This window comes from Periplaneta americana, chromosome 12 (assembly GCF_040183065.1).
Source record: "Periplaneta americana isolate PAMFEO1 chromosome 12, P.americana_PAMFEO1_priV1, whole genome shotgun sequence".
Lineage (NCBI taxonomy): Eukaryota > Metazoa > Arthropoda > Insecta > Blattodea > Blattidae > Periplaneta > Periplaneta americana.
The window spans coordinates 157,670,381-157,684,009 of record NC_091128.1 but is presented as its reverse complement, the minus strand read 5'-3'; the positions used below and the strand labels follow the sequence as shown (position 1 = coordinate 157,684,009).

The 13,629-nt window shown below is 38.5% G+C and overlaps 1 protein-coding gene across 2 annotated transcripts in view; it reads left to right on the top strand.

Moving 5' to 3' along the window:
• stai (stathmin) overlaps positions 1 to 13,629 on the top strand; it is a 132,628-nt gene that overhangs the window by 21,530 nt on the left and 97,469 nt on the right. The window contains exon 2 of one of the 2 annotated variants that reach the window (XM_069842354.1): positions 11,088 to 11,174. In XM_069842354.1, the coding sequence (XP_069698455.1) occupies positions 11,150 to 11,174 (25 nt within the window). In that variant the 5' untranslated portion in view covers positions 11,088 to 11,149. The remainder of the gene's footprint in view (positions 1 to 11,087; positions 11,175 to 13,629) is intronic. The other variant, XM_069842355.1, reaches the window with a different exon arrangement.

Here is a 13,629-nt window from a genome sequence, read left to right as displayed (position 1 = left end):
TGGATTTGAGGGAGGTGGGATATGATGGTAGAGACTGGATTAATGTTGCTCAGGATAGGGACCAATGGCGGCCTTATGTGAGGGCGGCAATGAACCTCCGGGTTCCTTAAAAGCCAGTAAGTAGTAGTAGTAGTAGTAGTGTTGTTAGAAATGCGGTAGTACACAGGATGTATCTTAATTAGACCGAAAACTTCGGGATCAGTTGGAGAACACTTTTTGGGCACTAGCTGCCCGTTTCCTTGTTACAGGGTAACCAAAGGTAACTAATTTCAGCAATTGATAACGAAAGCATCGAAATGTAACGAATATAAAAGACTCGAGTGGTCGTGGTAACGAAATTACACATATTGTTGTGCTTCAGTTATTTAATCTGCCTGAGCTGTTGTGGTCGATAGTCAGCGATTACATATAGACGGCCCAGTTCAAAAGGGAAACGTCTCAAAATTTAAAGTTTTGAGAAACCTGTATTTTAAAACTTCATGTTATTGTGAAAATTCCAATTAAGGTAACACACTCTAATTTGAAACTTATAGTAAGGTTACCAGATGTCCCCGTTTTCCGGGGACAGACCCCGAAATTTGAGTTTTATCCCTGAACAAAATGCCTCCCCAGAATGTCCCTGGATATAATAATAATTCGATTCCAGATACCCTCCGGATTTTTGTAACTTTATGAAAATGATATTGAATATCTCAGTTTGTGAGGTATTCATTTACAAGATAAGATATCTACACAGTGTATATTGCTGAGATCTCCTCCAGAAGGAGAAAAATTTAGCCACCAGTGTAGCTCTTTCGACTAAGGTGCTTGCCTGTCGATCCGGAGTTTTTAAGCAAGTTTTGTACATTAATTCTGTATTTCTCACTGGCACATTAAATATTCATAAAAGTTTGATTTTTCAGTTTAATTACCTCAAAAAATTTAAAGTGGTATACAGGGTGTCCCGCAGTGGGATGTCCATAGCTTACTTACGTGTTCCTGGAATTATTTTGAGTGAAAAAGTTCTAATCGACATGGGTCCGAATTGCAACGGTATCTACAGAAAACACAATTCTAAAGTAATAATTTTATTACTTGTGATTGACTTACAATTTTGTTTTGAGGAATACATATTCTGAATTGTCGCATTTGAGGTTCGAAATGACCACCATGGTTGTTGAAGCATCTTTGAGCTCTGTCTGTAAGAGAGTTCATCGCTCTCATTACAACCCACCATCATTTCTCAAGCCTTCACTGCACTCCATTATTTTCCCGAGAAGTTCGACCGAGCTGCATACACATGTTCTCTCAAAGGAAGTAATCTAATGGAGACAGATCTGGCGATCTTTGTGGCCAAGTCACTGGACCTCCTTGGCCAATCCAACGATGTGGAAACTGTTGATTTAAAAATGCAGTCATACAGCTGCTGAAGTGTAGAGATGAACAATCTTGCTGCAGTCATATCTTGTCTGATAAGAGAAACATCATTTGGTTGCAGAGTCTAGACACTTTGGATGTGAAATGGGTATAACTAAAGTAATGTAGCGATGTGTGCGCATTGTTTAGAATTAACTGAACTACGCCCTTACGGCGAGGTTGCATAGGCTACTGTTGTAAATAAATCACAAGTAAAATTATTAATTTAGAATTGTATTTTCTGTAGATACCTTGCAATTCGAACTCATGTGGATATAAGAGGGAAAAATTGGATCGGTGTCGGGTAGAGTTCCCGGGTAGCTCAGTTGGGAGAGCGTTGGTACGTTAAACCAAAGGTCCCGGGTTCGATACCCGGCCCCGGAACAATTTTTCCCTCGAAATTATTCAAATCAACTTTACAGGGAGTTATACCTGAAATCTTGATTTGCATAATACACGTCACTGTTCGTGAACAGAAAACCACAATTTGCTTGATGGTTGTCAGCCCACTTTGAGGTCTGTGGATATAAGAGGGAAAAATTGGATCGGTGTCTGGTAGAGTTCCCGGGTAGCTCAGTTGGGAGAGCGTTGGTACGTTAAACCAAAGGTCCCGGGTTCGATACCCAGCCCCGGAACAATTTTTCCCTCGAAATTATTCGAACTCATGTTGATTAGAACTTTTTCACTGAAGGAAGGATCGATCAGTACGCAAACGCTGTGTGATTCAGTTGCAATATGTTCGCCTCTTCTTGCATTGTGTGTAAATGCTGTAATTTGTAGGGGTGATAACGTGCAGATATTAATATTCTGCGAACAGTCTCTCTACTGATACCACTTTCTCGAGCCACATAGCGCACTGACCTTTTAAGCCTCGGTTTTTCTGAACCGACGCGTGCGAGGTGCGAGACCCGCCTACACGACAGATAGTGATGAGCAAAAAATCACTGACCTGTGATTTTATCACGGTGACAGTGATCACAGTTCGAGGGCTAAACTGCTCACCAGCTGAGACAGTTCATGTTCTTTTCTCACTGTACGCTGCGCTGTTGTGCTTAAGCTACTGTACTCCAACCACGAGAAAGTCTCCAGGGAATGAAGGGAAGCGGGGTGATGCTGTGAATGAATGTTGATGTCATAAGATGTCATAAGATCACACACGTGGGTACTCTTATCTCTATTGGCTAGCTCTGACAGCACAAACAATAACATTGATACAGACATTATTGATACTACCCTAGTTACAAAATTAGATCACAGTTAATCTCCTGGTCTTTTAATCTCTTCATACAGGAAATAACATAGCAGGAGAGCGCATGGTTTTTAAACTGACGTTATAACGATAATATTATTTATCTACTTCGTTCCAATAGATGACGCAATAGTAAGCACATTCCTTTCACGGTTGATCTCCTGGTTGGAGAACAGTACCTAGTGACAACAATGGAAACAACTACGCCCGCGAACTGTGAGTGCCCGATTTTAACAATACATTCAATGTAGTCACTTTTAAGCAGTGACGTTATTAATTGGCTACACTATCAACTAGTAAAATTACAATAATAACAAAATGTTACGAAATATGATAATGATTTTAAAAATATTTAATTCATCTTCTGAGTGATGTGTGAATTGTGTCAAAATAACTAATTTTCTGTTCCCCCCCCCCACATAATATTCCACTTCAGGAATACTGAACAAGATCAAATGGACAATCATATTGGGCAGCCAGATGACATATGTTCAGTTTGTTTATAGCATTAGATTAAATTAATGATTGAGTAAAAGGTAAAAAAAGGCAAAGGTATCCCCGTAACATGCCATGAAGGCACTTGGGGGGCATGGAGGTAGAGCCCCATGTTTTCCATGACCTCAGCACTAGAATGAGGTGGTGTGTAAATAAATAAATAAATACTGAATTTAAAATCTTTAATTTGTTTTTAAAATGATGGAACGCCTATGTTTACGTCTCAGTATTGTGCTTACATTTCTGTGAAATATCGGGAGCATTGACACATCGCAGTGAGACGCTCTGATGAGCGGGGAAGAATGAACTGTTCAGTGTTCACCTCGAACAAGTTCGCAGTACAATCACTAAGATCACCGTGATCATAAATGAGCAATCACAGGTCGAACAGTGATCACAAAAGAGCAGTTTATCTCATCACCAACGAGAGATAGTGGTTTCGAGATTTGCGCACTTCGCAGCCATAGAAACCACTCTGTAAAGCGGCCACGTTCAATTAGTAGGCTAGCGGTGTCAAAGAGGACGGAAGATTTGTACCTTCAATAATTTTAATTATGTCGCGCTGTCCATTGTCGTCAAGTCTTTTGAAGGCCGCTCCAATACTCCATGTTATATTGATATATAGCAGCAACAAACAAGACGTGACAACGTCGCATTTTCATTTTATTATCGGTGCATGCAATAAAGACCTACAAATCTTAAAAGGAATGCCGCTGCTTAATAATTTAACGAGGCTACTATATCTCTCGTGTAGTCCGGATCTGTGCGAGGCGGGTCTCGCACGTCGCATGCGTCGGTTCAGAAAAAACAAGGCTTTAGGGCTGACCGTCATCTTCGCAATCACGTCCATTGAATGCTGTCCTCAATAGCAGATTTGGGACGACCAATTCGTTCTTGTCGAGTACACTGAAAGTTGTTTTAAATTTATGGAATAATTTGGCTACGTTTTGGTATGACTGTTTTGGAATGTCAGGATGACGACGTTGAAACTCGTCTGTAGCTTCTTTTGTTGTCCAGTGATTGTCCCCACAGAGCAATACTAGCTCCATTCACTGTTCAGGAGTCAAAATGATTTCTTCATCTTTCAATAAATGAAGCGTGCATTTCCAGAACGTTGTAAGTGCCAATTTGTAAAGTTTACAGTAGGAACAAAAAGTAGTTTCATACAGTACATACACCGTTGTGACTTGCGCAACCTGAAAGTACACTACTTTATTACTTGGAGCAGCACTTTCTTCATAACCTTTCGTAATATTGTCAAATAGTGCACCTACAACTGATATATGTGAAAAAATAGATTCTCCCAGTATCGGCACTTAAAACGTTATGAAAATGCACGCTTCAAATATCAATATCACAACTGAAAACGGTAAACTATAATGTTATCTGTAGTAATTGCACGAGTGCAATTTAATGAGATTTTTCAACGAATACAATTAAGTAACTTGCAAAACCGAATTACTCACTAAATTATTATTATTATTATTATTATTATTATTGTTATTATTATTATTGTTATTATTATTACTTACTTACAAATGGCTTTTAAGGAACCCGAAGGTTCATTGCCGCCCTCACATAAGCCCGCCATCGGTCCCTATCCTGTGCAAGATTAATCCAGTTTCTATCATCATATCCCACCTCCCTCAAATCCATTTTAATATTATCCTCCCATCTACGTCTCGGCCTCCCCAAAGGTCTTTTTCCCTCCGGTCTCCCAACTAACACTCTATATGCATTTCTGGATTCGCCCATACGTGCTACATGCCCTGCCCATCGCAAACGTCTGAATTTAATGTCCCTAATTATGTCAGGTGAAGAATACAATGCGTGCAGTTCTGCGTTGTGTAACTTTCTCCATTCTCCTGTAACTTCATCCCTCTTAGCCCCAAATATTTTCCTAAGCACCTTATTCTCAAACACCCTTAACCTATGTTCCTCTCTCAGAGTGAGAGTCCAAGTTTTACAACCATACAGAACAACGGGTAATATAACTGTTTTATAAATTCTAACTTTCAGATTTTTGACAGACTAGATGACAAAAGCTTCTCAACCGAATAATAACAGGCATTTCCCATATTTATTGTGTGTTTAATTTCCTCCCGAGTGTACTATAAGTTGAACTCTTACTTAACTCAAAATAATTCAGTAGCTTCAAACAACAAACGAAATAAAACATCTGTTGCATTTTTGTTTACCGTACCGTGGCCTGCTTCAATTTATGTACTGTATTCATTTTAAATATTCCACAGAAACTAATCCAGGAAAACTGATAAGGAAACAAAAGGTGGAGAATTTTAGCGATACAAAAAAGGGGAATATGTACTGCCAACCTAACAGTACAAATGAAGAGAATTCACTCAGATTGCGGACGTCTTGGAGGGAACATGTCATTATGTTACTTTGTACAATAATTATTTCAGTTTTACAATATTGGTAATGTTTCCCATTTGTCAACTAACTTCTGTGTCAGTTCGATTCCCGGTCGGGGCAAGTTACCTGGTTGTGGTTTTTTCCGGGGTTTTCCCTCAACCCAATATGAGCTGGGTAACTTTCGGTGCTGTACCCCGGACTCATTTCACCAGCATTATCACCTTCATCTCATTCAGACGCTAAATAACCTAAGCTGTTGATAAAGCGTCGTAAAATAACCTACTGAAATAAATAAAATAAAAAACTTCTGTGTCACACGGTATTTAATATTCCGAACTAGAACTCGGCCCTCCGGCTTCTAATTTCTTCGTAGAGCAGACTGTTCCCCTGTGCACAGCATTTAATATAATGAAAGTTGAATGCATAGCAGCGGTGTAGAAATGAAGCGAAGCTGGAGAACTGTTTTATGTTGCAGCGCAGGACAGACTGGTGTAATGTGAGTGAGGTGTAGCTTTTCATAAATTATGATTGTAATTCTGTTACGCCCATGAAATATATAGAGGGCGTCATCGTCTGTGCGTAGAAAGTCTACCCTATTAGTATAGAAATATATACATATTAAATATTACTTTCCTAGGCGTGCATTTCAAAGGCAAAACATGGAGTTTTGTGTGTGTATACATCACTTGAACTTCCCAATACTGTTGATTGTAAATTTCATTTTCACCGTTATAATCTCAGTTGAATTGACTCGTTACAGAAGCTTATATACCGAGTGTTAACTAATATGTGGGAAACTTTTTGGGAATTGAATAGTAATTCATATAATTAATATATACTGTGTTGCCAGAAAGTGATGCCCAGCACATGACGTCTTAAGAGCCCGTCGTGATTTGGACCAAAAATAACGTAGTAAGTGGATTTGGACGTAAATCAGGTAGTTGGCCTGCTTGTTCTCCTGATATTAAGCTACGAGATTTTTTCCTTCGGGGAGCGATGAAGGATGCTGTTTATTGAAATGTTCCAACACCACGAGAAGACATACGGCAACGTATTATTATTGATGCCTGTACATCCATTTAATAGGCACCACTGTGAGCAGGACATATAAGTGTTCTGTTTTAGTAGGAGTACAAAGTACCATTTCATTTCGCACTTGAAGCACGTACAGTATGGGTTTTGGAACAAACACCTTGCAGTCCCTAACTAGTCTGAAGTATTTTCTGTTATTCTAAAATTCTTGTCACTTTTATTGAATGAGGTACATAAGGCTATTCCATATGAAATCGATCAGTAAAAATCCTCGCATTTTTTTATACTCTAATTTTTTCCCTACTTATACAAGGTGCTGAGGGGAGTGCATTTTCAAAAATATACTATCGAAAGTCAAACGGTTTTCGTATTGAGTGACAAATTTAGCGTATTTTATAAAAACAAGCCTCTTTCAGCGCTTAGAACTCTGGAATCATTTACTGCAGAACATTGAACGAGAGCTTATTTTGAAGCTGACATTTGGTAGGGTATGTTAAGAGGTAATCCTTATTTTTATTGTACACAGAGAGACAGATAATCTGATTTTACTTGCTTTTAGGCTTTTTGGCCATTTGTAAAAACGTAAAAAAAAAAAATATTGAGAAAAAAACCTTACATTATTAAGAGGGATTCGGCATTGTTTGCTTAGTGGTACGGCAATAAGTTTCAAGGGTATTAAGTAGATTTTCACACGCCTGACTTGAACGGCGCAGTACCGCACGCACTGGCCGAGAGCTGAAGATAAGCGAGCATTGGGCGTCTTTTTACTCCTGTGTTTATGAAAACCTGTGATAAAGCTAGCTCAGCCATGCGCTGCTAGACGACACATCACGTGTTTGTCTCCTGGACTTGCTTGCCTCGGCTATCTCCCGTCTCACAGTCAGCTGGTTAGTTCAGGCGCGTACTATTTATTTTCTTTATTTGATATTTTCAATACTTTCTTATCAACATACCATCAGTAAAAAAGTGTTTATTTGTACTTTCAATGCGGAATCTAACTATATATTTTTAAAATATTTTTTCCTGGCCAAAGGCGTCTTAATGAGGAAAAATCTAAATTTTTCCATTTCCATAAAAAGTAAGAAAATCTGTTTATATGTCAATATAAACTTTAATTTCTTAGCATCAAAATAAACCATGGTTTTGATCATTGGGTGAAAGGGTTTCGGAGCTACAACAGTTTAAAGTTGCTAATTTTATGAAAATACGATAAATTTAAATATTTTTAATTTAAACACTATGAAGTTCTGATGCCTCAAACTTTGCACAGAGCATTGTATCACAGTTCTCCACGCACAAAAAAAGTTTCATTGTATTTAGAAATTGTAAGGTCAATTTTCTCTATATTTCGATCGATTTGAGATGGAATAGCTCATACATTGTAAATTTGTGATTTACAGTCTGAATAATGGTGTTACGGATAACATAGAGCCAGAATTTGACAATTAAATCTTCAATCATGTAACATCCTAATGGAAAGAATGGAGCATAATGAATATAACTGTAACGTATCCCTTTGCTCCAAACCAAAGATCTGAATGGTGAAGTAGTTTTTCTTTAGAACTCTATACTGCTGCACCTATTTGAGTAACATACATAGCCTTTGTGCACTGAATAAAGGGAAAGTTTGGCTTCACTCTCCTATGCCTAACTCAAATTTCTGAAAATTGCACTTACACTCTTTGTGCTTTAGATCTGTCAAATATAATTTACAAACTTTTGAAACAGATAGATAGATAGGTCCCATAATATTTTTACAGTTGCTTTATAGCATAAATAAAGACGTCCAATTCTTACATTTAACATATAAAAAATGCAAATAAGAAATATATACAGAATTAATACCTTAATAACAGTAACATACTATACAATGCAAAATGTACAGTCCTCTTACTACCCAGCGACCATAAATGAAATCAATGTGATGGTGTTTAGATACGATACTTCTTGGTTTACTTGGTTTGGTTCAAAGTTATAATCTAAAGAAAAGTATTTATGTGATCGGGATATCTGTATTTTTTAATAAACTGTCACTATAACACGGGTGAAATATTGACCATTTCTGATTAAAAATCACTTTTTTGTTTTACTGCAAAAATAGATAAATCTCTAGACCCTAATGTATGAGTCGCCAATTTTTCAGGACCCTACCACACTTGGAACTTTAGCAGTGACGTCATCGCCTCTCAAAATACTTCGTTGCATACTTTCAGCGTATTCCGAATCTCACCGGTCCGGTGGCATCAATGACGTCACGTTGCAGCGAAATAAGGAACAAAACTGCTGGAAGGATCGATGGCTGTCATGGCGACTGTACAAGTTGTTGTCTGTGCTACGCTAGCAAAATTTTGCGAAATTTTCGTACTCCCATCTCGTTCAAAGAAAAGATAGCATAAACAGTTTATTTCTTGAACCGGTAGTAATAACGGGTCCGTTGACATGTTCGCTCATAAGCCATTAAGGTATTGTTTTTACATTGTGCTCATTACAAACAATACAGCAGAACTAAAGCAGAACACACCGCCATGACACAACAGTGCACGATGCTAATTCCCGCCCTATACAAGAACCAATCAGATTCACTGATGGCGGCTGATGGAGACTGCCACCACCTCTGCAAGTTGATGGCACCGGTGCGACACCGGTGGAGCATCAATGACGTCATAGGTGGAATTCGGAACACTGTGATGCCATCGGATTGCTCACCGGTGAGATTCGGAATATGCTCTTTGCAAGTGACACTTCCATTTTTAGCACATTTCTACATATTTACGGTCTAAAAATTTCTACAATAATTTAAAGCTATCAAGCTGAAATATTTCTGTTTGCTCTATTATCAGGCAGTACATCTCACATGACGATATGTGTCGGAGGAAGAAGTTTGTATGCATCTGAAGTCTGATTAGTGTAACATGTAGCTAGTCGGCGATATATGCAATGGAGAGGGGAAAAGAACTGGCCACCCTACTCCATTTATCTTCTGGCCTAGTTGCCTCATAAGTGGTGCCTTCTTGGCATCATTTGTGAGGTTCAGACCTGTCTTCGAACAGTTGACTAAACAACTGTTTATTTATTCATTCATTCATTCAAACATTCATTGTGTTCTGTTCAAGGGCAGGTCTTTCACTGCAAACCCAGCATTCTCCAGTCTTTCCTACTTTTCTGCCTTCCTCTTAGCCTCCTCATAAGATCCATATATCTTAATGTCGTCTATCATCTGATACCGTCTTCTGCCCCGAACTCTTCTGTATGGTTAATTACAGTATCACATTTTTCGTATTTTAGTTATCTTTCTGAAATAAAAAAGTAATATCTATAGAAGAGCCAGAAAATGAACTTTAAAATTATATCTTGGGGAAGTAAATATTTTTTTTCTCAGAATACATTTTTAAATATGAATAATCAGTGTTTTTCTAAATATATCAGAGGTACTATACAAATTTGTGGCTCATGGTGCATAACTAAAAAAGTATCTGATATGAATGCAATTTTGTAGTACGTATGAGAAGCATGTGTGTGAAGAATAAACTTGTTAAAAATTGTTACTTACTTACTGGCTTTTAAGGAACCCGGAGGTTCATTGCCGCCCTCACATAAGCCCGCCATTGGTCCCTATCCTGAGCAAGATTAATCCAGTCTCTACCATCATATTTCACCTCCCTCAAATCCATTTTAATATTATCTTCCCATCTACGTCTCGGCCTCCCCAAAGGTCTTTTCCCTTCTGGCCTCCCAGCTAACACTCTATATGCATTTCTGGATTCGCCCATACGTGCTACATGTCCTGCCCATCTCAAACTTCTGGATTTAATGTTCCTAATTATGTCAGGTGAAGGATACAATGTGTGCAGCTCTGTGTTGTGTAACTTTCTCCATTCTCCTGTAACTTCATCCCTCTCAGCCCCAAATATTTTCCTAAGAACCTTATTCTCAAAAACTCTCAATCTCTGTTCCTCTCTCAAAGTGACAGTCCAAGTTTCACAGCCATACAGAACAACCGGTAATATAACTGTTTTATAAATTCTAACTTTCAGATTTTTTGACAGCAGACTGGATGACAAGATCTTCTCAACCGAATAATAACAGGCATTTCCCATATTTATTGTGTGTTTAATTTCCTCCCGAGTGTCATTTATATTTGTTACTGTTGCTCCAAGATATGTAGAAGTTAGAATTATTTTCACCTATTCTCCGCCCTTTAAGGATTATTATCGTAATTTTGATAACCTCGTTCTGTGCAACGAATTAACGACAATTGAAGCTCCTGTATTAACTGAATATTTCTGTGATTAAAAAGTTGTTGCTTTGCTTTAACTTGTTTATTTCCTCAGTTAAACAGCCGATAGCTTCCTGTGTGGAGAGGAACGCCGTTCCAGACATGCTAATCCTGTTGAACACTGCAGGTGTAGCGGATTGCGGGTATTCTTCTCCGCCGCCGGCTGTGGCAGTAGTGACCCCTCCCTGCAAGGCGGGGGGTCCACCGTTCTGTTCCCTCTCGTGTACGTTGCCCCTTCTAAATCGATTTCGTTCTCTCGCTCTCCAGCAGTGCTCCGCAGACAGTCGAGTCGCAGCCGCTTCAGCATTCGAGAGAGATACACCGTCACCATGGCCGATGTTGAGAACAAGGAAGGTAGGTCAAGGGTCGGATTAACCACGCACAATGCGGAACAGGGTGCACAGGTTCGATTTTGATTGAGTCATAAAATTCACGTGGTTTCGCTTCACATGAGGTTTTAACCTTGTGCAGTTGAATTATGAAATATTTCTAAAGGTGTAGTGCGAAAAGAGGATGTTCAAGTCGCTTGTCTTAATGCATGTGGACTTTGTGCACCCCTGTCATATACCGCGTGTTTTTCTGCGTGTAGGACATACGGATTTAATATTGTCAAAAGAAACCTATGTATGTATAAAAATAATTCAAGAAATAGCTTCCTCAGTGGGCCGTGATTAGGAATTAGCAGGCTTTGACAATTTGCAAAACAAGAGAACATCAGGTTTTGACTTAGCAACCATAATTAATTATGTTTTCTTGTTTTACAGAATTGTCAAAGCCTAAACATGGCCCTCTGATTAAGTTATTCCTTCATTGTTTTTATACATAGGTTTTTTGTGGCAATCCTATACCCAGAAGAACACACGATATGTAACTTTTAATATAGCATTGTGGTGACACTAATTTTAAGTTATTTGCATGTTTTAATTATTATAATATGTTGCAGAGTATTTCATAAGTATTCGTGTTTTTTTTTGCTACTATCTTCAGTATTTAAAGTATTGTCAGTAATACAGGTGCGTCAGGGCTCGTCCTTCATTGACTGCAGCACTTTATGAAGCCCTAAAAATCATGTATTATGTTCAAAATGCACGTTTAGTCTTGAGCATTTCGCTCTCTCCCAAAATACGTTAGGTTAGAAACTATTAATGTAATAATAATGGTAACTGCTCCTAATGTTACATTGCGAACGTAAGGCTAGTTTCTCAGGTGTTGGTCCGTGGACCACTAGTGACCCTCAAGGTGGTGCACTGCCATATGAAGCCATTGACGTTGATTTACAGCGTACGGCTTCCCGCAAATGGGGATTTGTGGGACCTGATTAAAGGGAGACATGAGGTGTTTTGTTTTAATTTCTTGAAATATTTCTATTTTATTTTTTTGCTTTAATATCAATCCCTGATGTGTACTTACAATCCCTTACAATCAGCTGCTTTGGTAGTCATTTTTAAATATTCGCACAATTTCATTGGCTTGGTTGTCAAAACTTTAAGCATTATTTCTCGTTTTAAATTTTTTGCTGACTGTTCGATCTTTAAATTTATCTCCTACAAAAAATAGTGTCTTAGAACAGCGGTTCCCAGTTTTTTTTTTTAACTAGACTTTTATTGAAACGTTACCCTTTAACCCTGGCTGCTGCAGAGCGGTGACGTGTAGACTACAGGGTATTGCTTGGCACGAGGCAACTTGGGGACCGCTGTCTTACAGGAACCATTTTTATGTGCATGTTAACTGAACTGTGGTTAACACTAAAACAGACATTTTTATAATAGGGTTTGGTAAAAATTATAATTGGATCGTTCTCTGGAACAGGAACTCAACTGCAAAATTTTGAATTTCAGATACATAGCATGAAACATTTTAGATCCGGTATAACAGCATTACGCAGAACTATATTCAAATGCTTATAAAAGGCGCTCTGTTTAATGGGGAGAAATATTTTGTCAGGAGGGAGATGTGTTATTAAGGATTTAATATATGTTGGAAACTGAAAAAGGACGTAACGTACATTAAGTTGTTAACTCCAAGGAACGCTTCAATTTCAAAATAAAAAAATCACAAAATTTGGTACATCCTAATCAGTTTACAGTGTGCCATTTACTGTTTTCTTATTAAAATGCTTACTGCTTTTTAATAGCATTAACATTTTAGTAATTTTAGTGCTATTGCCCCAAAAGACTAAAGCACATTTCATTACAGACTGGGGGGGGGGGAATCAAAATAAGTACATTCGAAGTTGATTCAAACTCGTCTTAGAATCCATAATAATGTTATACCAAGCATTTGAACTTGTTTCAGAGCCTCACACAAATTCCTTAAAGTAAATAAAATATTTTGGGTTGACTAGAGGTACGGCTTGATTCACGGGTCAGTCATTAAGTGGATGTAGCTTGTAATGATCCCAACTTGTAGCCACCCTTGTGGGTCCCCCCCCCCCACACCTTGGTTCCTCTGAACCTTCGAAAGGTTGTGTATTCATCACCAGCAGTGGAAAAGTTCCAGCCTCACATCTTCCAGAATCCGCCATTGGCATTCAGAGGAAGCTCGCCCCAAGTTTTCGGTACTCCAGGTATCCCCCCTCACCATTTATTTCTTGGAGTACAAATGCTTATATGAAATCCACAACTGTAGACACCAGAGTGCTGCATTGGAGTTAAATCGCTCGCTTGAACTCGGTCGAGTGTCGCACCCTCGAGTGAGATAAGATCGGTCGTGATACGCTCGTAATAAATAGAAGCACAGTACAAGGTCATCTCAACGACATGTCTTATCTTCTATGGAAGGCGACAGATAAGCTACAGATATGTTTTGC